This window comes from Atractosteus spatula, chromosome 6, assembly GCF_055471065.1.
Source record: "Atractosteus spatula isolate fAtrSpa1 chromosome 6, fAtrSpa1.hap1, whole genome shotgun sequence".
Taxonomy (NCBI): Eukaryota; Metazoa; Chordata; class Actinopteri; order Semionotiformes; family Lepisosteidae; genus Atractosteus; species Atractosteus spatula.
Genome location: NC_142711.1, coordinates 19,154,447 through 19,182,444, shown reverse-complemented (window position 1 = coordinate 19,182,444; position 27,998 = coordinate 19,154,447). Strand labels below are relative to the sequence as shown.

Below are 27,998 nucleotides of genomic sequence, written 5' to 3'. Positions count from 1 at the left end.
TTTCAGTACTAAAATAACTGACAAAACCTTTAATCCTTAAACTTTAAAATAATTTTATTTTTTTAAAGAATTCAATATCTTAACATACACACAAGCACACAGTTCTCAAAATGACCTCATTTTTATACCAGTTACTCATTTTGCTAACAGATTGATACCATCAATCACCATCAACATCCTGTCCAATTCAGTGCTGCAGACAGGGGACTGTGCAGCTGCCTGCTTCACAACTACAGCTGACCAGGTCAGAGAGAGGGGACTGCGCAGCTGTCTGCTTCACAACTACAGCTGACCAGGTCAGAGAGAGGGGACTGCGCAGCTGTCTGCTTCACAACTACAGCTGACCAGGTCAGAGAGAGGGGACTGCGCAGCTGTCTGCTTCACAACTACAGCTGACTAGGTCAGAGACAGGGGACTGCGCAGCTGTCTGCTTCACAACTACAGCTGACCAGGTCAGAGAGAGGGGACTGCGCAGCTGTCTGCTTCACAACTACAGCTGACTAGGTCAGAGACAGGGGACTGCGCAGCTGTCTGCTTCACAACTACAGCTGACTAGGTCAGAGACAGGGGACTGCGCAGCTGTCTGCTTCACAACTACAGCTGACTAGGTCAGAGACAGGGGACTGCGCAGCTGTCTGCTTCACAACTACAGCTGACCAGGTCAGAGACAGGGGACTGCGCAGGTGCCTGCTTCACAACTACAGCTGACCAGGTCAGAGACAGGTGTGAAAGATAAGAGGTGTGAATCAACAGATAGAGTCACTGCTTGGCAGGAAAACATTGTTGAGAGCACTTTGGACAAGGTTAGAAGTTTAAGAAGAATTAAAAATATTTGTGACATCTTATAATTCTTGTGATTCTGACGATTTTTCTCAGGCAGGAAGAGGGAAGGAGAAGAAACCTGTAGAGACAGTTCAGCGAGAGACGGGCGCTCTTCCTCAGTCGACGATGAGGACGGTGGCTCTCCCGGGTCGCTGTCACGGGGTCATGACGCTCACACGCTGTCGCTCAGTTGTAGGAGTCATAGTCGCTGTTCCTGGCTGAGGACGGCTCCCTGCTGTGGTTCCCAGTCATCCGCTCCAGTCCTGGAGAGAGAGGGGGAGACGGGTGTGTCTGTGTGTGATAGGAGGCGTTGAGTCTGACTGTGTGTGCTCCTGTCTGTGCCTCTGATGGTCTGTGTGCAGCATGTGTGCAGCATGTGTGCAGCATGTGTGCAGCATGTGCTGTCTGTGTGCACCGTGGGCAGTGTGCAGTGTGTGGGCAACGTGTGCTGTCTGTGTGCAGTGTCTGCTGTCTGTGTGCAGAGTGTGCAGTGTGTGCGGTGTGTGCTGTGTGTTGGCAGCGTGTGCTGTCTGTGTGCATCGTGGGCAGCATGGGCAGTATGTGCTGACTGTGGGCTATGTGGGCAGCGTGTGCTATTTGTGTGCAGTGTGTGCTGTGTGTGCTGTGTGTCGGCAGCATGTGCTGTCTGTGTGCATCGTGGGCAGCATGGGCAGTGTGTGCTGTCTGTGGGCAGCGTGGACAGTGCTCTCACCTGGGAAAGACAGTCTCTGTTTGTTGTCTGTGCTGTTGGCCTGGGCTGCGCTCTGGGCTCTGTAGAAAGACACTGAGACACACAGACAGAGGTCAGTCCCGGAACATTCTCAAGGCTGACAGACAGGGGCAGGGAGCCACTGGCTCTCTGGAGACTCTCGCATCGCTGAGCCAGGAGCCGCAGCATGAAAGTCCAAGCCGGGCCTGTTCCGGCCCGGGGCAGCACCAGCACTAGCACCAGCGGGTCAAGGGGCTGCTGGGGTCTGGCTGGCTGAAACACTCATACTGACACCTGCTATCTCTCTCCCTGGTACCAGTCCATTTGTCAGTACAGGACAGCAAGGTTCTGATTGAACCTGTTCTTCCCTCCAGAACTGGTCCAGGAGTCAGAACACTACAGTAAAGTTCTGACTTGGCCCGTTCCTCCGTCCAGCACTGGTCCAGGAGTCAGAACAGCAGAGCAGAGCTCACTTGCCAGCAGGGAGCCCAGCTCAGTGATGGTCCGTCAGGGAGCCGAACACACCCACTCACCACTGTGACTCTGCGTGGGCCCGATCCACTGCCTCTCTCTCCTCTCGGACACTGGAAGACACACAGCAGCACGTCACTCAACAGGCCAGAATGCGCAGAGCGAGCCCAGCAGTTCACGCCCGGCCTGGAAACTCACATCTTTTGCTGATTTTATGGTAGGTCCGAGGTCCAAACTTGATCAGAATCAGAGACAGCAGAAGCATGGACAGCAACACCGAGAAGACCTGGAGAAACACCAGCGTTCTGGTACTGGGCTCCAAGTGTTCTGACAGGAGGGAGAGTTAGTACATTAATTAGTTAGTACAGTACATTAACTCTGTAATGTGTAACACTAAGTACATCAGCTTAAACTAACCCAGCTAAACTCGATTTGCTAGTGCAAACTTTAGTCAGTTTAGTTAGTTTAGGTTAAACAATTTGCTGCAAAAATATTTGACAGAAACTAGCCTGTTAATTAATTAATTTATGGCCAGGCAAAAATAATGAGGTACCGAGAAGCTCTGTCTTTGGCTATGTGATGTGAAGACAGAACTTCGCCTCACTTTGTCGTGCATTTATCCTGATGTACTGGGGGGAAAACAGATTCCTGTTCTCAGACGCAGAAGAGCTTGAAATTCCCCCCAGGAGCATCAGAATGATTGGCTGGGATACCAGCTCAGGAATGTTGGTTCGTGTTGCAGGAGGAGCACAGCCCGGCCCGGCCCTGTGCTGTGGTTCTGCGACAGTGTGAGGCAGTGCTGTGTGCACTCAGGCAGCCCACTCTGCTGTTTAAGTTGGGTGAATGCAGTTTCACTGTGCCCAGGCCTGCGAGATGATCACCGGACCACACATGCATAATGCTACATAACAATTATGTCCTGTCATGCACTCGACAGTCAACAGATTTGACTGTTAGTTACTTATTATTCAGTTGATTGATCAACATGCACAGCTGATGTTTGAACTGAAGAAGTGTAAAAAGGAGATACATTAAAACCTATAAGCCCCGCTATCTGCATTTAATTTGACCCTTGGTTTCAAGAGCACAAGCAGTCTGACCATCAGGGTGAAGCTTCTGATAAAATAATGAGGATGTTCTGGGAGGGGTGCAGAGAAATGATTTGTTAATATGAGCACCGATCAGAGCCTCCCCAGTATTCTGGCAACATAGGCTTCAAGGGAGATATCGAAGTTGAGCTGAGCTGGCATCACATTGTCTGAGCAGCCAGGCATTTCTGTGGTTCAAAACTATTTTTTCTGTGCTGATGTGTAAAAACACATCCAGTCCAAATGGATGCATGAGTGTGATCTTCAGAGCTGAGCTTTGAGATCCCAAATCTCCCTGCTACAGTCTCCAACAAAAATAGACTCAACAAACCTTGTAAGGAATTTGTTCCCCAACTAGGCTGAACAGTGGGGTAACAATGTGCCCCCCTGTTCTGAGCCCAATCAGACCAGTTCAGGACAGGTGAGAAGCAGGTCTGGATTTAACAGGAGTCATGAGAAAGTCGCGATACGCTTCAGACTCATTTTGGATCATTAACGCCCAGCGTGCCTTGTTTAATAGTTTGATCTTATGTCTCCCAGACAGGTAGCCATTGTGGTGTGAGCAGTAGTGAGCAGTGGTGAAAAATGGTGAACAGTGGTGAACAATGGGGAGCAGTGCTGAAAAGAGGTGAACAGTAGTGAAGAGTGGAGAGCAATGGAGCAGTGGTTAGCAATAGCGAACAGTGCTGAAGAGTGGTAAAAAGAGTGAGCAGTAGTGAAGAGTGGTGAACAGGGGAGAGCAAAGGTGAAGAGTCTTACCTTGGCAGACTAAACTGATGTTGAAACATCCCTTGCTCTGCTCCAGATAGTGGAAACAGTTTGTCAGTGACAGAGAGGTATTGGCACATGTCATCCCCTTCACTTTACTGCCTCGTCCCTGAGGTAGTGGTGCCTCCTTTCCTGTGTTCCCACATCCTAGTGACTGACATACTGCCTGGGCATTCTGGGAGATCCAGCGTTTTACATTGTTGTCAGCGGGGCAAACTGGCTGCCACTGGTTATGGTAGAATATGCGCACATATCCCTGACAATGACTGGCACCCCCACTGAGTGAGACTGGCAGAGTAGAGGGAGAGCCTGGAGTGGAGAGAGAGGGGTTAATACAGACACACTGACTGGACGCTCCAGTACATTAACACTGCACTGAGAGAGAGGGGTTAATACAGTCCAGACACACTGACTGGACACTACAGTACATTAACACTGCACTGAGAGAGAGGGGTTAATACAGTCCAGACACACTGACTGGACACTACAGTACATTAACACTGCACTGAGAGAGAGGGGTTAATACAGTCCAGACACACTGACTGGACGCTCCAGTACATTAACACTGCACTGAGAGAGAGGGGTTAATACAGTCCAGACACACTGACTGGACACTACAGTACATTAACACTGCACTGAGAGAGAGGGGTTAATACAGTCCAGACACACTGACTGGACACTACAGGACATTAACACTGCACTGAGAGAGAGGGGTTAATACAGTCCAGACACACTGACTGGACACTCCAGTACATTAACACTGCACTGAGAGAGAGGGGTTAATACAGTCCAGACACACTGACTGGACACTACAGTACATTAACACTGCACTGAGAGAGAGGGGTTAATACAGTCCAGACACACTGACTGGACACTCCAGGACATTAACACTGCACTGAGAGAGGGGGGTTAATACAGTCCAGACACACTGACAGACAGGTGAGTAAGACCAGTAACACAAGTGGGCACACAGGCAGTATTTACCTTGACACACCACTCTTGCGTGAAGACAGGTCTCTTTTTTCTCTACAAGCATGGGACACCTGAGCAAGTCAGCTTTCGTGCTGTTGCAGAACACCCCTGTGGTGCCTTCTGGGGTTGCTGGGACAGCACTGTGGTGGATCGAGTTCCCACAGCCTACCTCCTGACAGATTTCATTGGTGAAATTCAGATCCCGTGTGTCCTCATTGTCGCAGACATATTTCCAGCCGTCATGTGCTCGAATTTGGACCAGTCCGGCACAGGAGACCGCCGACTCCTTGACCGCTGAGTCCAGTCTTACCGGGAGACGGGATTTCTCTTGTGAGAGAAAGAGGGAGACGTTAGACAGCGGGGACACAAGGCAGGTCACAAAGAACAGACAGCCATTCTACAAGGCAACCAGGGTGTCCGGTTCAACAACATGGGTGGATAGCTTGTTCCACACTCCCACCACCCTTTGTGTAAAGAAGCGCCCCCCGCTCTCGGTTTTAAATGCAGCCCCACTAAACAGGGTCTCAGGTTTCCACAGTGGTGAAGGAGATGATGCACACTCACACACACTCACCTTGACAGACAACGTGAGCCACATCCGTGCACCGGAATGATTCCACAGTGCCGTTCCTGATCAGGTAGCCCGGCGTGTTCCTCTGTGTGCCCTGCAGACTCAGCAGGGTTCCGCAGCCCAGGGCCGTGCAGACCGCCTTAGCTGCGCCGTCGTCCAGACTCTCCCTGCAGACGGGCCTAGCGGGACGCCCGTCCTGGGGGAAACGCAGACTCACCTGCAGCTCCCCGGCGCAGTGTCCGTGCCCCTCAGCCAGGGAGAAGACCCCCAGCTCGGGAGGCGCGGTGACGGCGGTGCAGTTCGGAGAAGAGCCTCCGGCGATCTCTTTGCCAGGACCTGGAGAGACAGAGGGGACTGGGGACAGGGGGAGCGAGGAAGAGAGCAGCAGGCGTGAGCACAGACACACAGCCAGGATGCGGGATGAAGAGTGGTGTCACTCATGAAGAGGACAGAGAGGAAGACGACAAGGGATATTAGGGACCAGTCTCACTCCTGCGTGTGTCTCTGTCTAAACAGGGGGCAAAGGACACAGACAGAGCAGACAGCTCTACAGAGACACTCAGCGTCTGAGAGACAGACTGCCGGACAGACACAGAGAGCTCTCCAGTGTGAGACAAACTGCTCTGTAGGCTCAGACACACACAAACAGTTATAGAGACTGAGGCACACACAGAGGTATTTGGGAACAAGACACATGTAAATTGAAAAACAACAGAACATTGTTCAAATCAGCGTGTGAACTCTGATTACCTATGCCCAGGTGGAGAAGTCCGAGAAATAATACAGAGAATCCGTTCAGCATTACTGAAAGGAAGAGAGAGAGAGAGGGGTTAATACAGTACAGGCACACTGACTGGACACTCCAGTACATTAACACTGCACTGAGGGAGAGGGGTTAATACAGTACAGGCACACTGACTGGGCACTACAGGACATTAACACTGCACTGAGAGAGAGGGGTTAATATAGTACAGACACACTGACTGGACACTACAGGACATTAACACTGCACTGAGAGAGGGGTTAATACAGTACAGACACACTGACTGGACACTACAGTACATTTTGACATGACCAAAGTTGTCTCTGCTCTTTAAGTACAGAAACCCACTCACGCGATCAGACCATGGGTATGTCACATGTGGGACAAAATGATTTATGGATTAATTGCAACAAACGAGCAGATTGAGTATGGAGCTATAGTGTCCTAAGCTGAGCACTAGCTAACTTTAGTGTCCTCTAGGGCAGCAGCTGTTATTTTGAATTGTTCAATTGAGAACATTATTAGCATGGGTCTGGAAAGTAATTTCAGCGATCAAGTTCATTGCAAAACTCCTTTCTTAGTCAGCCATATTCACATATAGGATTGTTTGTAAGGTTTTTACAGATGATTATGCAAGACGTTCACTTCACTACCAAATTGCTCAAATTCCAGTAAAAATTGGAAACTCATTAAAACTGACTTCTTTAAAAGCAAGAGTAACAAAGACTGGCTCTATAGAATGTGTTGTTCGTGGTTACATACCTGAAGAAATAATAAAGATCATGACATTTTGCTTAATGCACTGTGGCAATAAAACAGAGTTGGTAAATACCTGATGCAATGAGCAGGCACAAACAATTCTTTCACTAAGTCTGGGGGTCACTGATGCCAGCCCATCTACAGTCCAAATTTACCCTCATTCATTGCTCAAAGATAGACCTCCCTTACTGCACACTTCCAGAGAGACAGCATCACAGGAATGTGACACTGTTTTCCACACAGTGAAAGACCCCCAGGGGGGTCAGTCTCCTCCCCAACACTGACGCGCAGTTGTGAGAACCGTTTCTCTAAATCGCGAAGTGTAGCCCAGAGACATGGGCCCTGCCTGGAAGGTACTAAAAGGAATTAAATCCTCCTGCAAAAACCAGCGCTCTGGCAGGTGCATCCAAACATGTTGTTACAAAGGGCAGCTTGTTCTGAAATCAGCTCCTCTGACTCGAACCCAAACTACTCCGCGGGATCGTGTGTTGCCCGATTTCACATCCTTGTTTTAGGTCCTCATGGATTTCAGGATAAGAGAAAATCTACAACTGCCATGTTTTTTGATCCGTGTGTTTAGACTTTAACATGAGCTAAAGTCTGCCTGGCGCTCCTGTTAGACACTCATCGGAGTCAGTGCCCCACACTGGCAGAGCAGCACACGATGAGGCTCTGCGGTTTTGTACGATTCAAGTCAGTTTTCTTGTGACCATGAAGGTCATGTGGAGTGAAAAAATGTCTAAGTCATACCATCCCAATACTGTGTCCCACCAGCCCACTAACACCTCCCCCCGGACCCTATAGGATATGAGATGCTTGCTGGGGTATTGGCCAGCCCAATGGCGTGAGTAGAGCCCCTCATCCTGAATGAACCTTTGTGGTCAATCCTGGTTACTGGCCGCCAGTGGCTAGATCATTCAGACTGTGAAATGGCTGGGCCACAGTCCATGTTGGATTAGACATTTAAATCACTTTAGTGCTTAAAATATGATTTTATACCATGAAGAAGGCTCCACGGACGAAATGCTGTTTTCTTTCTTCTCTTTTCAGCATGGAATAAACCTATTACTTGTTCCTTTGCAGCCTACGCATGCTGACGCAGCTACCCTCCTGAACTACTTTAAATGTTATGACTCATTCTTTATAAGAAAATACACAGAAGACAGAATACAAACTATTTTTTTATATAAAATAGTTTTGAATCTCCGTTTTTTCCTACCAGTGCACGGGGGTCATATTGAAGACATTGATTTCCTTGGATTAATTAGCCACTAGCAAGCAAACGAGCTCGAAGATCTCCTCTCATCTGTGACTGTCTTATGTTGTTGTATACAGTACATTCATTAAAAAGAGTACGATGATGTCACTATTTCAGAAATTATTTGTTGGGCCCCCAAAATCCCAATTTGTAAATCTCACTTTCACAATCGCTAATTCGTTTCTTGACATGTTTGTGAGCTACAAATGTGTGCAAGCTTACACACATATTCAGAGCTCTTATTCTCCGCTGGTGCTTCAGAAATGTGAAGGTCATAGCCTATAAGTATCCTTCTGAAAGCGACCTGTGCTGTAGAGTGCTGTCTTTTGAATTGGTAATTAATTGAAAATCAATTAGGAGGTGAATGCTCAACTCATTTCAGAAGGATTTTCCGTTTTGCTGAGCTGCTGCTGTTGATAATGTCGAAACGTGTTGGAACCAGTCCGAGGGGGAATTCTGCTGGCTTGGTCTTGTCAAAGTATTAAAGATTTTGGCTGAGTCTTTTTAAAGGCAGTTGTCCACCCTTAGTTAAAGGGGGTACAGTACCGAACCCCAAAAGATCCTATTTCCTAGTGCAGTGCCACAACAGACTTTTTAAAATGTGTTTTTGGGAGACATTTTGCTCGTCATTGATGCTTTCATTGTTTCCAAATGGTGTAGACACAGGTTTGAGAAAGTGAGCTATTGGAGAATTTTCCTGGGGCACCCATGTGAATTTATTTATCTCGTGTGACAGAAACTGAAGTATTCCTAAAATATTTTACACTAGAATATCAAAACACAGTATCACTCCATATATCAGGTACTGAAACACTCTACAGAGATAAAGGCACAGATGTAACTGTCCAGGAAATGTTTGGTTTATTGAAAAGCCAAAAACATTCAGTAGTGTAGAGTTGTATATTGACATCACTGATTGCAGTGATACTGATTTGCATAAATAGAAATATATGTATAGGATGCTGTATAAATCTAAATGTATACATACTGTATAGACTCTGTACTGTAGATTGTAGATCTAAAAATAAAAGACAATGGGTCTACGTGACTGTGACAGACCCCTAACTGGGGTTAGGGGTCAGCAATCAAACCCCTTCCTGCCACACTGTCTTTTACTTTCGACAGGAAACACCATCAATCTCTTTAACAGAGTTTATGACAGAAAATCGAGAGGATTCCAGGTTAGATTCAAACCCTGCTTACGTAGCAGATGTCTCGCACCCAGAAGTTCCTTCCCTCCTGCCTTGTACTAACTCTCTTGGTCACCATCTACACACTTGTACTAGCTCTCTTGGTTGCCATCTACACGCTTGTACTCTCCCTTGGTCACCATCTACACACTTGTACTAACTCCCTTGGTCACCATCTACACACTTGTACTAGCTCTCTTGGTCGCCATCTACACACTTGTACTAACTCTCTTGGTCACCATTTACACGCTTGTACTCTCCCTTGGTCACCATTTACACGCTTGTACTAACTCTCTTGGTCACCATTTACAAGCTTGTACTAACTCCCTTGGTCACCATTTACACGCTTGTACTAACTCTCTTGGTCACCATTTACACGCTTGTACTAACTCCCTTGGTCACCATCTACACGCTTGTACTAGCTCTCTTGGTAACCATCTACACGCTTGTACTAACTCCCTTGGTCACCATCTACACGCTTGTACTAACTCTCTTGGTTACCATCTATACGCTTGTACTAGCTCTCTTGGTAACCATCTACATGCTTGTACTAACTCTTTTGGTCATCATCTACACGCTTGCTCTATCTCTCTTGCTCAATCCACACAACAGTGTAAGTGGAGGTTGAGCCTCAGTTAGGCTGCCATCTAATATTGTACTAACTCTCTCGGTCACCATCTACACACTTGTACTAACTCTCTTGGTCACCATCTACACAATCATCTCATCACTGAACAACAAGCACTTGTTCTATCTCTCTTGGTCACCATCTACACAATCATCTCATCACTGAACAACAAGCACTTGTTCTATCTCTCTTGGTCACCATCTACACGCTTGTACTAACTCTCTTGGTCACCATCTATACACTTGTACTAGCTCTCTTGCTCAATCCACACAACAGTGTAAAGGGAGGTTGAGCCTCAGTTAGGCTGCCATCCCTTCAGGTAGGCAAGTTACGCCAAGTACTCAGGACATATTTCATTCCTCTACCACCCTCATTAGGATCTAACCCAGGTTAGTGAGCTGGAAACCCCTGAGTTACATGAAGGATTAGCAGGGCGTCGCTGTCCTGGGTGCTAAGCTGTGGTGGTGCTCACCTGCAGGTTACGGACAGCTGCTCTTATTTAGAAATGTCGAGTGTAGTTCACTGTTTACAGCATGGTTAAAAACATGATTATTAAGCATTTATACAGGGTCTCTTGCAACCCGACTTCTGCTGTTTTTAAACTCTATGCAGATATATTTGGTCTCTGAGATTAGTGACCCAATTTGTGACTAATGAGTCCAATTAGGGACTTATCGTAAACCCTGTTTGGCTTTACATCTGCTGGCTGTGTGGTGGGTGAATGTTCAGCTGTGTTTTAATTGGCCCTGGCACCTGGCCTCCGCCTGCTGTGGGTTCACTTTCTCGCTGCAAGAATTCAGGGTGCTGCAGGCTTTGAGGTTGAGTGCACATGAACCACGCCGTCCTGCTGTGACGGGGACCGACACAATGGCAGCGCTCAGAGAAACGGTGCATTCAGCGTCGCCTCATTGTGTGGTAATTATTCTGGCGTCCCACCTCTCCCCCTGTCTAATGCGCAGGCAGTCAACTCCCTGCCTCCCCCAGTCGCTCCACCCACAGGAGTCTGCCTCCCCCAGCCTGAGAACTAGCAGCCGAGGCGACTAGGTGGCACTGCAGACCAGTGCCAGATGTGATTGGAAGGGGGCAGGACTCGACAGCTCCAGCCGACGCACACTTATCTACCGAGAGGCATCAAAAACAGCACAGACTAGTGCCTCCCAGTGTGGAAGACGGGATTCTCCCAGATTATCCTGGAGAGCTGCGGTAAGAAGCAGAGATATCTGGCAAGAGCACATGGCCGGGACAGCCCAGAGGCGATGCTGCACACTGGCAAGGAGCCCCTGTCCAGTCAGGCCCTACGAGGGGGGGCAGCAGGGCTGTTTGGCCCCGGCCTCACCTCACAGGGGGGCCTCACCTCAGCCCAGGGTGCATGGTCCTCCACTTTAACCCTCTGGCTGTGTTTCTCGACTTGAGGTGAATTTGGAACCTTTACCATGAACTGTGATTCTCGACTAAAGTCCACGGCTGTGAAAAAACGTCCCCCGTTCAGTGCCGAATCTTTGTGTCTGCAGACACTAACGCACTGTGGCACTCTCATTGCGCTGTGGGACACACAATCACACTGCTGCAGACACTAACGCATTGTGGCACTCTCATAGCGCTGTTGGACACACAATCACACTGCTGCAGACACTAACGCACTGTGGCGCGCTCATAGCGCTGTGGGACACACAATCACACTGCTGCAGACACAAACGCACTGTGGCGCGCTCATAGCGCAGTGGGACACACAATCACACTGCTGCAGACACAAACGCACTGTGGCGCTCTCATTGCGCTGTGGGACACACAATCACACTGCTGCAGACACAAACGCATTGTGGCGCGCTCATGGCGCAGTGGGACACACAATCACACTGCTGCAGACACAAACGCACTGTGGCGCGCTCATAGCGCTGTGGGACACAATCACACTGCTGCAGACACAAACGCACTGTGGCGCGCTCATAGCGCTGTGGGACACACAATCACACTGCTGCAGACACAAACGCACTGTGGCGCGCTCATAGCGCTGTGGGACACACAATCACACTGCTGCACACACAAACGCACTGTGGCGCGCTCATAGCGCTGTGGGACACACAATCACACTGCTGCAGACACAAACGCACTGTGGCGCGCTCATAGCGCTGTGGGACACACAATCACACTGCTGCAGACACTAACGCACTGTGGCGCGCTCATAGCGCAGTGGGACACACAATCACACGGCTGCAGACACAAACGCACTGTGCCGCGCTCATAGCGCTGTGGGACACACAATCACACTGCTGCAGACACTAACGCACTGTGGCGCGCTCATAGCGCTGAGGGACACACAATCACACTGCTGCAGACACTAACGCACTGTGGCGCGCTCATAGCGCTGTGGGACACACAATCACACTGCTGCAGACACAAACGCACTGTGGCGCGCTCATAGCGCTGTGGGACACACAATCACACTGCTGCAGACACAAACGCACTGTGGCGCGCTCATAGCGCTGTGGGACACACAATCACACTGCTGCAGACACAAACGCATTGTGGCACTCTCATTGCGCTGTGGGACACACAATCACACGGCTGCAGACACAAACGCACTGTGGCGCGCTCATAGCGCTGTGGGACACACAATCGCACTGCTGTTGACACAAACGCACTGTGGCGCGCTCATAGCGCTGTGGGACACACAATCACACTGCTGCAGACACTAACGCACTGTGGCGCGCTCATAGCGCTGTGGGACACACAATCACACTGCTGCAGACACTAACGCACTGTGGCGCGCTCATAGCGCTGTGGGACACACAATCACACTGCTGCAGACACAAACGCACTGTGGCGCGCTCATTGCGCTGTGGGACACACAATCACACGGCTGCAGAAATTCGCACTGTTGCAGAGAATCGCACGGTAGTGCCTGTGCAGTGGCAGTTCGCAGGACGAAGCCGTTGTGGTAGACATGAACTCTGCAGTGCTCAGTTTAGAGGTTAAACAAAGTTGGAAGCAAGAGCGATTAAAAGGATAATGTTAAAATGAATTCCGGAGGAATCTTTTTCATGATCAAGTGAATTCTACGTCAGTACTCTGACATTTTATTCATTTAAAATTGTAATGTGTTAGGCGGTTAAAATTACATTAAAAATTACGTTAAAAAAATTCCGGTCCTGGCACCAGCTTGCTATGCAAGCAAATTAGAAAAGGAAAAATAATTACACCACCCGCAGTCACGGAATAACAGAAGTATCACATCATGCGTTCTTAGTTTCTCTAATAAGCAGGTGCCAAACATAACATAGACAAACAAAGGCTTATTACAGTAATTTAAACAAATACCTTTCATGCTTTAAACATTGAAGATGCAGAACTCCAGACGCACACCTGACACCCAGAAACAGATCACCATATAAAGGCAAAGAGGAAACCTCTGTCTTATCGAACAAGGACCCTGCCCAGGACTGACGCTCTCTAGAAAACAGATGCTAAATAAAAAGGAACCTATCTCCCTATTCAAATTAGTGAGTCGCTAAACAGTGACATATATAGGAAGTCGTTATTTCCAGCAGCGTAAGACAGCAAGTCCGTTTACTTAAGACACTAGTCTGTTGCTCTTCCAGTGCTCAGATTACCTGGACACGTTCTGCATTTCGTAGTCTGTAGAAAGCGGTTTCTCTCTTACTGACTTCTGCAGTCTTCTTCTCCGGCCGTGATCATCCTCGTGGCCTACACTGTCCTATGTCTCATCCGCACGAAGCTGGCTGAATGACCTCACTCAGAGCGGCCAGTCCCTGTTCAAGACTGCTGTTCTGAAAGGGGTGAGCTCATGATTTTCCGGAGATTTAGTGTAGCCTGAGCTCATGGTTGGCATCCTTCGTCTGGCCTCAAGTGCGCCGATCCGACAGAGACAGGCTCTACAAATACTCAGACAATTCCATCGTGTCCTGCTTCTAGACTGAGGTGCTTTTCTGGGAAACTTCAAATCAAGCTGTTGGTCCCCAGACCACAACAAAATAGTTGTATCCATTTTTTATTTCACTAGAAATACAGAATTAACATTGACATAGCCCTCGAAGCGCTGATGACCGGGTTTAGAATTCTGTACTGCCTCATGCAGACAGACACATGGGGTATGATATATCCGGACACCAGCTTCAGGACCCTTGACCACAGAAATGCTTCCCCTCCTGTCTGCCGGGCTCGGGCAGCGCGCCACGTCAGTCACGGGAGGTGAGAGCGGTGCGTGTGTTTTCACTCTGCTCCCCGGCTCGGCTCCGGACCGCCTCGCCCTGAGAGGCGCTGAGCTCTTACCCTTCGTGTCTGTGGCAGAACTGAAATCCGAGCACGGGAGCGAACGCGGGTGTGTACAGAAACTGCGAGGCGCTGCTCGTCTGCGCCTACCCACGCGTGGCCTGCCCGACGGCGTGTGCAGGTGTGTGTAGGGGCCGGGCCGGGCGCGAGTGTCGGTGTTGTCTCCGGTGTCGATAGCCGTACCGCGGCTCTCGCTGCGCCGTGCGGGACGGTCCCGCACTCGACACCCCGCTCCTGCTCCCCTGTCCCGAATACTCGGCCCGCGTGGTGTCCGGGGAGCCGCCGGGGCTGACATCCACCCCCCCCTGCGGGACCCGTTCCCCGAGTCCAGGGGTGATGGGGTCCCCAGTTCTTTAACCCGTCCATTTCTCCCCACCTGGAGCATGTTCACTGTGACCGATCGGTCTGTTCGGCAACGAGAACTCTGGATCCTGAGGGCTGAAGAGTTTGTAGATTTTAGGCCTCAGTGATCAGTGATCTCTGAATTGCTTCATTGAACATTTGACCTCTGGAGTTGTAACGCAGCTTGAGAAACTCTTATGCCGAGAGGCCGATATTTTCGTCCCGATTGTGAATTGTACATTTGGAGCCATGTTCTTTGAAAGAAACGTTGCAAAAATATTATTTTAGCACAATATTCATTTTAAGTGTTACTTAATGATTTTTAAGATTTGTATTAATTCCAACTTTATTTTATTACTAATCATCTTTAAACCAAAGCCCGTTTCCCCCCTACGATATTGTAAAAAAATGGAAACGGTTATAGTCTGATTTATTAAAGTGTTTACTGAATCATTATATTGGAATCAATCGTTTAATTAAGGGGTATTAAGCGGTGTTAGTCGACGATGCAATTGAACAAATGAACATCCGGAAGTTCATTTTCGGTTCCTGAAGGATGTTCCAGTACATTCGGCCGCACTGTACACTGCCTTGCTCCTGATGTTTCAGCCTGCGTGCTCTGTTTCAGTAATAAACTTGTTTCTCACGCGTTGCTGGTTTAAACCCATTAAGCATCAGACAGCTCTGGCCGTAAGACTTCTCCCCTGCTAAGAGTTAACCGGTCCCACGCAGAGCTGTTGTTTTGTCAGGAGGCCGCCGGCGGCACCAGTCATCGCCGTCTGCCTCCTGCACAATCGGAACCGAAACGGCATCAGGTCGGCGGGCCTGCGGGACCGTATGCAAATCTTTACAACTCCTTAACGTACTGTAGACAGAGAGAGAGAACACCTCCCTCATTTTTCAAAGTCCCGACGTTAAAATGAATTTCCAGATACAATCCTTTATATCTGGCACCCGACACGTTTATGACGAACTCCTCCGCACATAAGGATACGGTTTTTGACAGGGGGGTCCCATATTTAGACCTGCGCGCTGTCCGACAAACTTTCACCAGTTTACACAAACGTTCAGCAGCAATAGTCCTGCAAGTATCTGCGAGTCCGTTCTCAGAGCCAGCCGTCGGCCGATCACTGGAAGAGTAAGAGTACAGGAGTGCAGACTCCCTCCACCTCTCTCTCGGATTTTGTTGCCTAAATTCATAGGATTAAAGTTCTATACAATAACACGGTAAACAGGATCTAATCTGCACTGCCAGGTTTTAAACAGTAACACAGAAAACAGGAGCTAAATAATCCAAACAGCCGGTTTTTAAACAGTTATACAAGAAAACAATCCAATTCTTTTTCAAATAGAAAACAAAACCGCTATGAACACACCGCTACTCTCTTTGTCACGACGGGGTCATCTTTAAAGCTGTAATTTACAGTATGTGAAAAAGTGCCTATAGTTTTAGGTCATACGTCAGTAGAATATTGTTTATAATTACAACTATTTCTAATAATGGGTTTGCTATTTCCTAGATTATTTGTGGTGCATAAACGTGTCATATTCTTATAATAGCTTATAGAATAGTTTAATAAAAAAGCTATTTCATATTATTTTAAACTGAGTTTCATATTTACATTACGGTGGGATTCAGTATAATTAATTTCACCATACTGTAACAAATACAATAACCTAAACAAAAATAATTAGATCTAAAAAGTAAAACAATCTAATTTTGTCCTTTTTTCATAGGTAATAATATGTTTATACCTGCTGATAAGAGACAGATGTCTTGGATAGTTACCGAAAGGTTTATTGTAGTACAGTATTTCCAGTACAGCTACACACAATATAAACTTGTGTAGATTGTATAGTTTTGGTCACCACATTCCAAAGATTTTTCTACTCCGCAATCAGGGAAGAGGCTCCAGGCACACGCTGGGGTTCAAAATCATGTCCGAATCCGACGGGCTGAAGGAACGCCATCTCTTCGAGCTCGAAGTGCCTTTTTAATCCACTTTATTCTTCAGAAGACTACGAGGATCTGAACCATATATTCAGAGTCTTCAAGCTTCACCGAGTGGATTTCACAACGAGCACTCAAATACAAACTAGAGGGCAGAGGGAGGTGTACAGTATGTGGAGGTGTATTTACAAATGAGAACAGGAGGCACGTCTGTGCACAGAGGGTGGTGGGAGTGTGGAACAAACAGCTCAGCCACGTTGATGAAGCCGATACCCTGGCCTCTTTCAAGACACAGCTGGATGAGATCCTCCAGTCAGGACAGGAGGCACTTCTGTGCACAGAGAGTGGTGGGATTGTGGAACAAACAGCTCAGCCACGTTGATGAAGCCGATACCCTGGCCTCTTTCAAGACACAGCTGGATGAGATCCTCCAGTCAGGACAGGAGGCACTTCTGTGCACAGAGAGTGGTGGGAGTGTGGAACAAACAGCTCAGCCACGTTGATGAAGCCGATACCCTGGCTTCTTTCAAGACACAGCTGGATGAGATCCTCCAGTCAGGACAGGAGGCACTTCTGTGCACAGAGAGTGGTGGGGGTGTGGAACAAGCTGCCCAGCCATGTTGTTGAAGCCGATACCCTGGCCTCTTTCAAGACACAGCTGGATGAGATCCTGGGATCAATCTACTACCAATTGGGCAAGATGGGCCTCCCCTCCTCTGTGTCTCGTTTTAAGTTCCTCTGTGTAATTTTCTTTCTAATGTATTTTTTTCTTACTTGAAAATCCCCGTCTGATCGGGGTGAAATGAGTGAGAGTTACGAGGGTGGCTGGAAAATGTCTGCTGGTACCGGGTACAGCAGGAAGTCTGTTACTGCTGCAGTCAGTGCATTCCCTCATTGACAAGCTACAGAATCTGTTCTCTTCGGTTTGATATGCCTGACAGGGAGACCTCACTGGGGATTGAGTATTGAAAATCAAACACTCCGATTCCCATTGAAACACTGGGATAGAGAGCACTTTCTGCAATAGCCCTACAAACCATACTGTTACAAACCTCACTCTATGCTGAAACCTTAAATTTCCAGACTCTGTTACTACTCACAGGGCTATAAGAGTCTAGAGCCCTGTGACTGGGCTGTGTCAGTACACTGACAGGACTGTAAGAGTCTAGAGCCCTGTGACTGGACTGTGTCATTACACTCACAGGACTATAAGAGTCTAGAGCCGGTGACTGGGCTGTGTCATTACACTCACAGGACTATAAGAGTCTAGAGCCGGTGACTGGGCTGTGTCAGTACACTCACAGGACTATAAGAGTCTAGAGCCCTGTGACTGGGCTGTGTCAGTACACTCTCAGGACTATAAGAGTCTAGAGCCTGTGACTGGGCTGTGTCAGTACACTCACAGGACTATAAGAGTCTAGAGCCTGTGACTGGGCTGTGTCAGTACACTCACAGGGCTATAAGAGTCTAGAGCCCTGTGACTGGGCTGTGTCAGTACACTCACAGGACTATAAGAGTCTAGAGCCCTGTGACTGGGCTGTGTCAGTACACTCTCAGGACTGTAAGAGTCTAGAGCCCTGTGACTGGGCTGTGTCAGTACACTCACAGGACTATAAGAGTCTAGAGCCTGTGACTGGGCTGTGTCTGTACACTCACAGGACTGTAAGAGTCTAGAGCCTGTGACTGGGCTGTGTCTGTACACTCACAGGACTGTAAGAGTCTAGAGCCTGTGACTGGGCTGTGTCTGTACACTCCACAGGGACTTGGGACAATAACAATCTAGAGTAATGGACGGCTACAGTCACATGGACAGCAGAATAAGTGGGTATAACAACAATTGGTGGTCATTATCCCTGAATCAGCCTCTATACAGAGGCGTGATTTGCCATTTTTTGATAACATAATGGCTCTTTAATAGAAGTATTGTCTGTGGTAATGATTAAATGAGCATATTTTAGATCACCAGTAATGTGTTGGGGCTGCCAGCTGGATGGTGCTCCAAAAGCAGATATCAGTTTCAGTTCCAGTGCTATTGTACCCTCACTGAAAGAGCTGAACTGAGCACATTCCTACTGCTTTTTCCAGATCTGAATCCACACCGACAACATGCATTTCCTTTCTGCTGCTTGCTGCTGTGAGCCTTTATGCCTTCGAATGTTTACAAGTGGTCGGCAGAGGATTCAGTGGGGATGTATGGAGAACATCAGACAGGTCACAAATGAGAGGCTCAACCAGCTGTTTCCGGAAAGAAACCAACAGAGCTGTGCAGCTTGTTCCACACTCCCACCACCCTTTGTGTGAAGAAGAGCCTCCCGTCCTGAGTTTCCAGTTGTGTTGTCTGGTTTGTGTTTCGCTGCTGGCTGAGAACGGAGGCGAGAGCCTCACCATCACCAAGAAATCACCAAGAACGTTTTCAGATACTTAAACAGGAAGCCAGCTGAAGAATCTCTGTAGGCAGTCTGAGCTTTTAAAAAAATCTGCAACATTCGGCATGGCATTGAGCTACCCTGGAGTAAACAGCTTCTCAAAGACCTGCTCACACTCAAGGCAGAAGCAGAACAGCGCTGCAGTGGCACAAGAATTCAAATGCCTAAGAGCTGATACAGCTCAGACTCACAGCAAACAGAACGGACGAAACTCAAAAGCTAACGTGTAGATTGTGCTCGGAATGTCCCGCGTCTGCTGCTGGTTTGCCAACGAGAACCAGCTGCTGATAAAACCTGGTTCGGATCAAGCGCCTTTGCAACGGGAGTTTGCTTGGCATGCCTGGGTTCTCAGCGCAAGCATTTTGCAGACATAAAAAGTGCAGCACTTGTTGCCCCAGCACGTTTACAGCGATATACTGTCATTGCTCCTTGTTAATACCGGTGCGGAAATATACAGAATACGTTTGTTTACAATATCACCGGATTTACAAGGTCACTTATTGGAGAACTGCTGTTTAACCCTTCATGCACTGGCAAGATGTAGCGACGTACTGATTAGCCCACATATCTAGCGGTCTGTTCTTAGCGAGCCTCAGGACAATCTGGAGCGCAGCTCCAAAACACAGGGAGGGAGGCAGGACTACACTCTGGATGGGGCCCCAAAACAGAGAGCCCAATTAACCCAGCCAGCACCTCAAGGACACCAGAGCAAAACTGCCACAAAGGCATTCTTATGCTCTAGACTCATCGGTTTATTTCTGCACTTATTGCTAACATTTATCACCTCTATGGCAGGGAGGGTGCTGTAGTACAGAACTGTTTGCTCACACACAGCCTCAGTTACTGTATAACTGTGAATGATCTAGGGTTGGTCAAACCCAGTTGAACTCGTAATCACTTTTCTACCAAGGCGGCACGCCTGGGCAGGCTTGAGTCTCACCGACAGGCTGCTGCATCGAACCCGTGCCAGGCTCCTGGGGCTGAGGACTGGGCCCCCTGCAGGACAGCAGTTCAAGAGGACAGGATCTTTAAAGGGCGGGAGAGGTGGACACGGCTGGGTGCTGGAGTGACGAGACAAGCTCTCCCTGACCCTGCCGGGCTCCGATTCCAGGAGCTCGTGGGGTCCCCGGCCCACACAGCTCCACTTCCAGAGGGGCATCCCTTCTGAAACACTGCGGGCTGATCTGCGAGGTGGGCAGTCCAGCGCCCCCTACCCCCAGCGCTGCAAGTGCTCATGGGCAGGACAGCAGCATCACCACACTGCGGGCTGATCTGGCCGGGCCTTTCTGTACCCCAGCTTTGCCTGATGATGCGGCGTGCCCCTCGCTTGTCAGTCTTCTTTTGCTTCGCCATATGGCAACCGGTCTCATTAGTGGAGGGAGTGCCAGGGAAACCCTTCCCACCCTGAGCATCCACCCTGTGGTTATCACAGGCATGGCGCTAACCCCACTCCTGCCTGCCTGTCACACCAGGGCCTCTGCCCACGCCCAGGAGCTACTGTACTCAGAAAGTTGTACCTCTAAGTGTGCCCAAGCCTGGGCAAAGCCAGCTGTCTTGGCGTTCCTGCCGACGCGTGAGAGCCCCAGGAGCTCCTGCTGAAGCTGAATATGGTGTTTGAGCGCTCGGTTTACACAGACTCCTCTGGGCTGACTCGTGCCCTACCTTGGGCTATTCTTTGAAAAGCCCTCATACTGTATATAGGTTTTGTTGGTACCTTTTAGTTTCTGTTGGTAATAAATGCCTAACAGACAAGGACAGGAGCACAGGAGCATCTGCCCCAGAAGGCTGTGCTGGTATTAGTCTGTTACGGGTGTTGCAGCCCAATAATGGGTCACCACGCCACTCTGATCGCCACGATCCTCTTGAATAAACAGACATTTCTTTCCTTCTACACCAGCCTGTTCTTAGCCACACGGAGGAATAAAACATCAATGCGGAATGCTTCAACATTGCTTTGTGAATGATTGATGAAAAACCTGAAAAATCGTAGACAAAAAAACGTTTTGCGACTTTGTTTAAAAATAATTATTTCGGAAGCAGACTCCCGTCTTCATGAAAGCACCACCTTCGTTAAAGAAGAATAAAAGAATCACCTCTCTTTTGTGGAAAGTAATTAGTATAAAGGAAACATCTTCCACATCTATTTGCAGATATCAAATATAGCTCAAAGTAAACGAGCACTCCTCGGTTTAACAAGTGTAACGTTCAGGCCAGTTCCTAAAAGGGCTACTATGTAGGGCTACTACTGTGCCGAGGATGGGAATAAACAGCAGGGCGTGCAGCCCATCGCACACCGAAGACCGGGCTCACGACATCTGAAGCACTGCTGGCCTGCAAGAGCAGCGTGCCGAGGTCCAGAACCGAGCAGACAGGGCGCTACAACTTTCGAGAGCAAACAGAATCATTAAGTCAGGGCGTTCTGGATCAAAGCGAAGGAAGAAAAATCAATCCCCCGAAATGCAGCTCTGAAAGTTCTGTCTTTCTCTACGACATACAGTACTTGGGTGCAGCAGGATTTTCAGCACGTAATGAAGCTCTAAAGCCGACTGCAACCGGAGCACGACTCAACGCGCCCCCTGTCCATGCTGTTCCGAGCACAGCCGGCATCAGCTGACCCTCATTATTCAATCTCCTCGTCCCTCACTATTTACACCCTCTGTCGACTCCTAGTCCTCGCTCGGTATTAGGAACCTGTCTGCCTCCTGAGCTCGCATCGTCCTCGGGCCTCGGGCCGCCGACACGCAGACCTTTCTAGCCTTGGACCTTTCGACTGCTCTTCCGTCTCGCCCTCTCTGGAATCGTCTGCCTCGCTGCCTTCTGGATCCGGATTCGGAGCTCTAGCCTGCTGCCTCTCTCCTCCCGGACTCGTAAGCCATCGGAATCTCCCAGTAGCCTGCAGGGCGTTCATAACAACTCGTGCGGAATAAACACACAAACACAGCCAACTTTCAAAGCTTGTGCACAGTCAAGATTCACATTAATATACCAATAACTTACTGTTTGAGTTCTGTGACATCTTTCTAATATTTCATTACTGATTAATTACTAATTGCTAATCATATTTTAATATTATTATTTTGTAAAAGTTCGTATATTTCCCAAGTGTTATATTTTAATAACAATAATGCACTTAATTTGTAGATGACAGCAAAGGGCTTAAAAGGAAATTCATTAAACACTGAACCACGGTGTCTTGAAGCTCGGTCCCTGACTTAATCTGGGTCCTGTCCGAAAAAAGGTTAAAAACCCCTCATCTGGAGCAAAATGTAAGAACATAAGAGCTTCTACCACAGCAGGTCATGCTACTATTATTCTAGTACAATAAGTAAGAACACAAGAGTGTCTACCACAGCAGATCCTGCTGCTATTAATCTAGAACAATAAGAACAGAGCGTCTATCACATCAGATCATGCTGCTATTAATCTAGTTTAATAAATAAGAACACAAGAGCGTCTACCACAGCAGATCGTGCTGCTATTCATCTAGTATAATAAGAACACAAGAGTGTCTACCACAGCAGATCGTGGTGCTATTCATCTAGAACAATAAGAACAGAGCGTCTAGTACAGCAGATCGTGGCGCTATTCATCTAGAACAATAAGAACACAAGAGCATCTACCACAGCAGATCGTGGTACTATTAATCTAGAACAATAAGAACACAAGAGCGTCTACCACAGCAGATCGTGCTGCTATTAATCTAGTTTAATAAGAACACAAGAGTGTCTACCACAGCAGATCGTGGTGCTATTCATCTAGAACAATAAGAACAGAGCGTCTAGTACAGCAGATCGTGGTGCTATTCATCTAGAACAATAAGAACACAAGAGCATCTACCACAGCAGATCGTGGTGCTATTAATCTAGAACAATAAGAACACAAGAGCGTCTACCACAGCAGATCGTGCTGCTATTAATCTAGTTTAATAAGAACACAAGAGTGTCTACCACAGCAGATTGTGCTGTTATTAATCTAGTACAATAACAACACATGAGCATCTACCACAGCAGATCGTTGTATTAATCTAGTGCAATAAGTAAGAACACAAGAGCGTTTACCACATCAGATCGTGCTGCTGTTAGTCCGGTGTAATCAGGCACAGTATTAAAACAGCCAGAGAGAGTCTGTTGAAGCTATTGAAGATGGAAAGCTGAACAAAATGGGTTGCAGAAAAGGGAGGGCATTGAGTCCTTCCAGCCTTTTGGGTGGTTAGTAGCTAATTGATCTGAGGATTATCCAGCTGTATGTTGACAGAATCCAAGGCATCGGTTTCAACTTGCCGGTCTTGTTCCACACTTCCACAACCCTTTGTGTAAAGAAGTGCCCCCTGTCCTGGCTGTGTGATTGTGTGTCCTGGCTGGGTCTTGAAAGAAGCCATGATTTAGGCTTCAACATAGCGGGGTAGATTGTTCCACACTCCCACAAATGTTTTGACTCTTTTTATACAAACCATGCCTACAGCACCTTCCTCCTTGTCTTTAGTTTCTTTGCAGTGTCAGGCCAGTAACTGCAGAGTTACTGACGTTTCTAGGATATTTTCAGAGGCCAGAAGCTAATCAAACTGAATCCAAGGCTCAATTCAGAATTCACACGTGTTTTCCTCCACTTTACCCATCCTATCTTTCAAATTTCATCGCATGTACCTGACAATGATCTCACACAATAACCGTAAAAGTACATGCTTTATGTTCACTTTTAATACTCATTTTAATCATAGAAATCTGCGCAGTACTGTATTTTCTGTCATGTTCTCTTGGTGTTTGCCATATTTCTATTGATTTGCAGTGCATTAGGTATAGCTGCAGTATACTGTATGATATAGGAGAGCTATTCCCCAGCATGCATGTTTTTTTGCTTCTTTTAGACAGGTCAGAAACTGTACCCTGCAAATAAGAAGGATATCTTTTTGGGTTCAAAACGGCTAACACATGCCTTATTAGTGATACTGAAACAAAAATCATGGCCAGCTTTCTTAATATAACTGGTGTAGTTTTACAAACAACATTCACTAGTTGAAGTAAAAATATGATATAACAGGGATAGTGTAACATCAATATCCACGCCCTGTCTCTCTCTGGACAGTGTCTACTGCACACAGTGTGACATCAATATCCACGGCCTGTCTCTCTCTCCGGACAGTGTCTACTGGACACAGTGTGACATCAATATCCACGCCCTGTCTCTCTCTGGACAGTGTCTACTGCACACAGTGTGACATCAATATCCACAGCCTGTCTCTCTCTGGGCAGTGTCTGCTGGACATGGTGTGACATCATCAATATCCCTAGTCTGTGTCTCTCTCTGTGCAGTAGTTTTAGTAGCAGTGTGGGTCACACATGATAGCTGTTTACTAATGATAGCTGCACGTCCACCATAAACCAACCAGATTAAATACAGGATTATATATTTCCACAACTAGGTATATTTCTATCTTGTTTTAAAATTTACTTATAGTATAAAAGGATTCACTTTTACTTCACACTCTCATTTTAAACTCAGATGCCGAAGTTGGGCACTTGTAAGGTCAACACAAATTTAATCTGCTTTTACAGCCACTGGAGGAGTCAGATAATAAGACGGAGAGCGCTCATCTGTTCTCTGGAAACTGCTCCTGCGATCGAGAGAGAAATTCCATCTGATTGCAACCCCGGATGAAGGTGAACTCAGGAGTTACTGTAAACGCAGGGCCTGGATTAAATGTATGTTTTGTTTGTCATCACATACCTGGTGGCAATATCACTGCAGGTGGGCCGGGTTACGGTATAGTGTGTCCGCCGTCACGAACAGCTGGACCAGACACCTCTTTGGAGCCGTGGAGATGTTCTAACCCTGGTTGATCAATCTGCAACGCAGCGTGACGCGATGGAAACACGTTCCTAGATCAACTAAGACCGATTTAGCACAGAAACGGGTCTTTATTCTCGAACCTCCCTGTCTTCGGACAGTGAAAGATTGCGAGGCTCCTCGTATCATATTTTTCAAAATCGATGTAAAAAATGTCTTAAATAAACGTGCGGGTTAAGGCCTACTTTTTTCTTTTTGTATTGTGCACGGATTTAGAAAGTTAGGAGCCTTTTCTATGCTCCGTATAATTATGAAAGTCCAGAGAAATCACAGAGACCCGTCTAGGTCAACTGTCCTGGAAATAGAGAGTTGTAAGGTCAGCGCACAAAACCGCACACGTTATAAAGAGGAAAAACAAGATCGGTTATTCTTCTTTGGTAACATTATGAACTTCCTTCACACTATCTGCAATCAGCCTCATCCATTTTATCCTTCTATGTTGCTGCCGTATGTTAAAACGATTTTTTTTTTACAAAATCTTTAATTTGAGAAATTATTCTGTGTCCATCATTTGAGACATATATTTATCATACCTAGTGTGTCATTATGTAACCCACTCCTCGGACAAGGGCTTCAGTCTGAATTTTCAATAACTCAGCACTTCATTGATCGACCAGTTAATTAATCAATAGAGTAGGCGATCAAACGTGTGGGTGGCCCCTGTGCGCTGGGGAAGTACAAACCCAGTTCGGGTTTCGACTGCCGTGCGTTCGTTCGGTCTCGATATTTCTCATTTTCAGACGAAAGGTGCTCGCAAGGTGTAAAATATTTCCGAGATTTTCAGAACTAAATCTTTAATGTACAAAACATCCACGTACAGTATCGGTTGCGCTGACTCACGTGGTGTGTTCCTCTGGTGCGGACAGGCGGGAGAAGGGAGAGCTCAAAGCCCCGCACAGCACTGAGCGCCAAACGACATCAACTGGACAAGACTGAACCATGGGTCGTAAAAAACAGAGATGCAATCGTGAATGTCTCCCCCTGGGGAGAGCTGAGCCAAAGGTCCTGAATTGCCAGTGTTGTTCCCATTAAGTTTTTTTTCCAGTCCCTAGTATCATTAGTCTGAAAACAACAATCATCAAGAAATATAGTGCAAAATAATGTAAAACAACTTATTTTGTGATTTTGGCTCATCTCACTAATTCTAAACCTGGAGTATACTTTGTGAGAGTAAGACTGGAGTATATTTTACTCAAAAAACTTGAGTATATTTTACTAAAGCAACGCCAGAATATACTTTGCTAAATTAACAGTAGTGTACTCTGCTAGATTAACAGAAGATTGTACTTCGCTAGCGTAATGTTAGCGTACATTGCTAGAGTAACAGAAGAGTGTACTTTGATAGCTTAACATTACCGTACATTGTTAGAGTAACAGCAGTGTACTTTACTAGAATAAAAGTAGAGCATACATTGCTAGAGCAACACTAGCGTACATTTCTAAAGTAACAGAAGCGTACTTTGCTAGAGTAACAGTAGAGTGTACTTTGCTAGAGTAATGCTAGCATACATTGCTAGAATAACAGGAGAGTGTGCTTTGTTAGAATACAGTGGACCTTGCTAGAGTAACACTAGTGTACATTGCTAAAGTTACAGCAGAGTGTACTTTGCTAGTAGAATAACACTAACATACATTTCTAAAGTAACAGACGCGTACTTTGCTAGAGTAACACTAGCATACTTTGCTAGAGTAATACTAGCGTACTTTGCTAGACAAACAGTAGAGTAACACTAACATACATTTTTAAAGTAACAGAAGAGTGTACTTTTCAAAAGTAACAACCGACTGTACTTTGCTAGAGTAACAGTAGAGTGTATTCTGGTAGAGTAGAGTGTAGAGAGAGTGTACAATGTACAGTATCCTTTCACCATGAGCACGTTTACAGTAGCCGAGTAAATCAAAGGAGAGTGAGGCACAGAGAAATGAGAGCTCACACACACTGCATGTGTAGCATTGTCAAAAGTCACGACACTGTTTCTCGGTACGATTAGAGGACAGGAACACGAGAGAGCTCACACACACTGCATGTGTAACAGTTAAAAGTCACGACACTGTTTCTCGGTATGATTAGAGGACAGGAACACGAGGGGTCACAGACGACAGGAGGCCATTCGGCCCACCTTGGCTATTTGGTAGTTCATAGCTAATTGATGCAAGGATCCCATCCGGCTGTCAACGGCATTCAACAACATGGCTGGGTAGCTTCTTCCACACTCTGAAAACCTTTGCTTTGAGTAATGAAGAAGTGCCTCCTTCTCAGATTTATAACCCAGTTGAGGGATCATTCCCAGTCCCCTGTGCTTCTTTGTTGCTCTGCCTGTTTCTGAAGACTGTCGGGGAGACTTGTCTACGAGGACATTTCAATCTGCGTCCCCTCAGCCTTTTCTCTGCGGAAAAACTGTAAATTCCCAATGCTGTGCCATTCCTGAGCCACAGTCTTCCTGTCTGCACTGGGGAGCTACAGTACACTGTTCTGGGATTTCTTGACACGCACGGAGACAAGACAAGGAGAGTGCACACTGAATCAGCCCGGACGGATGGAGAATTCGCTGTTCATCACCGTTATAGTGGTCAAACTCTTAAAAAAAACTTTGCACCGGGAACAAAAGTATCAGTCCTTACACCCTCTCCCTCCTGGCCTCGTGCTCTCTGAATGGCCTCAGCACCCTTTGCTGTTCTCCATTCTGCCTCCGTCTGCTGTGATGCTTCCACACCAGTTTAACACTCCTCCTCCAGCAGTGCAGAGAGCCATTCTGTGTCTTCAAGTGCTCTGTACAGCACATACACAGAGTCCACAGTCACAGCCTTGCTCACCGTGTGAAGCCACATTAAAGAAAGGCCTGGTCCACCGCTGCTACCACCATTACTCTTATTACCCCCGCTACCAACATTATTACTACCAATACTCCTACTACCACCGATACTGGTGTTACCACTGCTACCACCATTATTTCTACCAGTACTCGTACTACCACTGCTACCCCACCGCTACTACGAGTACTACTGTACTACCGGTACTGGGATACCAATACTCCTACCGCTACCACCATTCCTGCAGCACGCAACTGATAATAATTGTCAATCTTACCGTTAGTCGACGCGTGCTCAGACGCACACAGAGGATGAAAAAGGAAAAGACTGAAGAC

General features: G+C 47.3%; 1 protein-coding gene across 1 annotated transcript; it reads right to left on the bottom strand.

The window, feature by feature from the left end:
* Positions 1-35: 35 nt before the first annotated feature.
* cd5 (CD5 molecule) lies at positions 36-27,998 on the bottom strand. The gene is made up of 9 exons (XM_088919651.1): positions 27,941-27,998; positions 6,152-6,205; positions 5,405-5,755; positions 4,843-5,157; positions 3,850-4,167; positions 2,201-2,329; positions 2,065-2,115; positions 1,535-1,606; positions 36-1,085 (listed from the first exon to the last, which is right to left on the bottom strand). The coding sequence occupies exons 2-9, from the start codon at positions 6,201-6,203 to the stop codon at positions 1,009-1,011; spliced, it is 1,365 nt and encodes a 454-aa protein (XP_088775777.1). The 5' UTR covers positions 6,204-6,205; positions 27,941-27,998; the 3' UTR covers positions 36-1,008.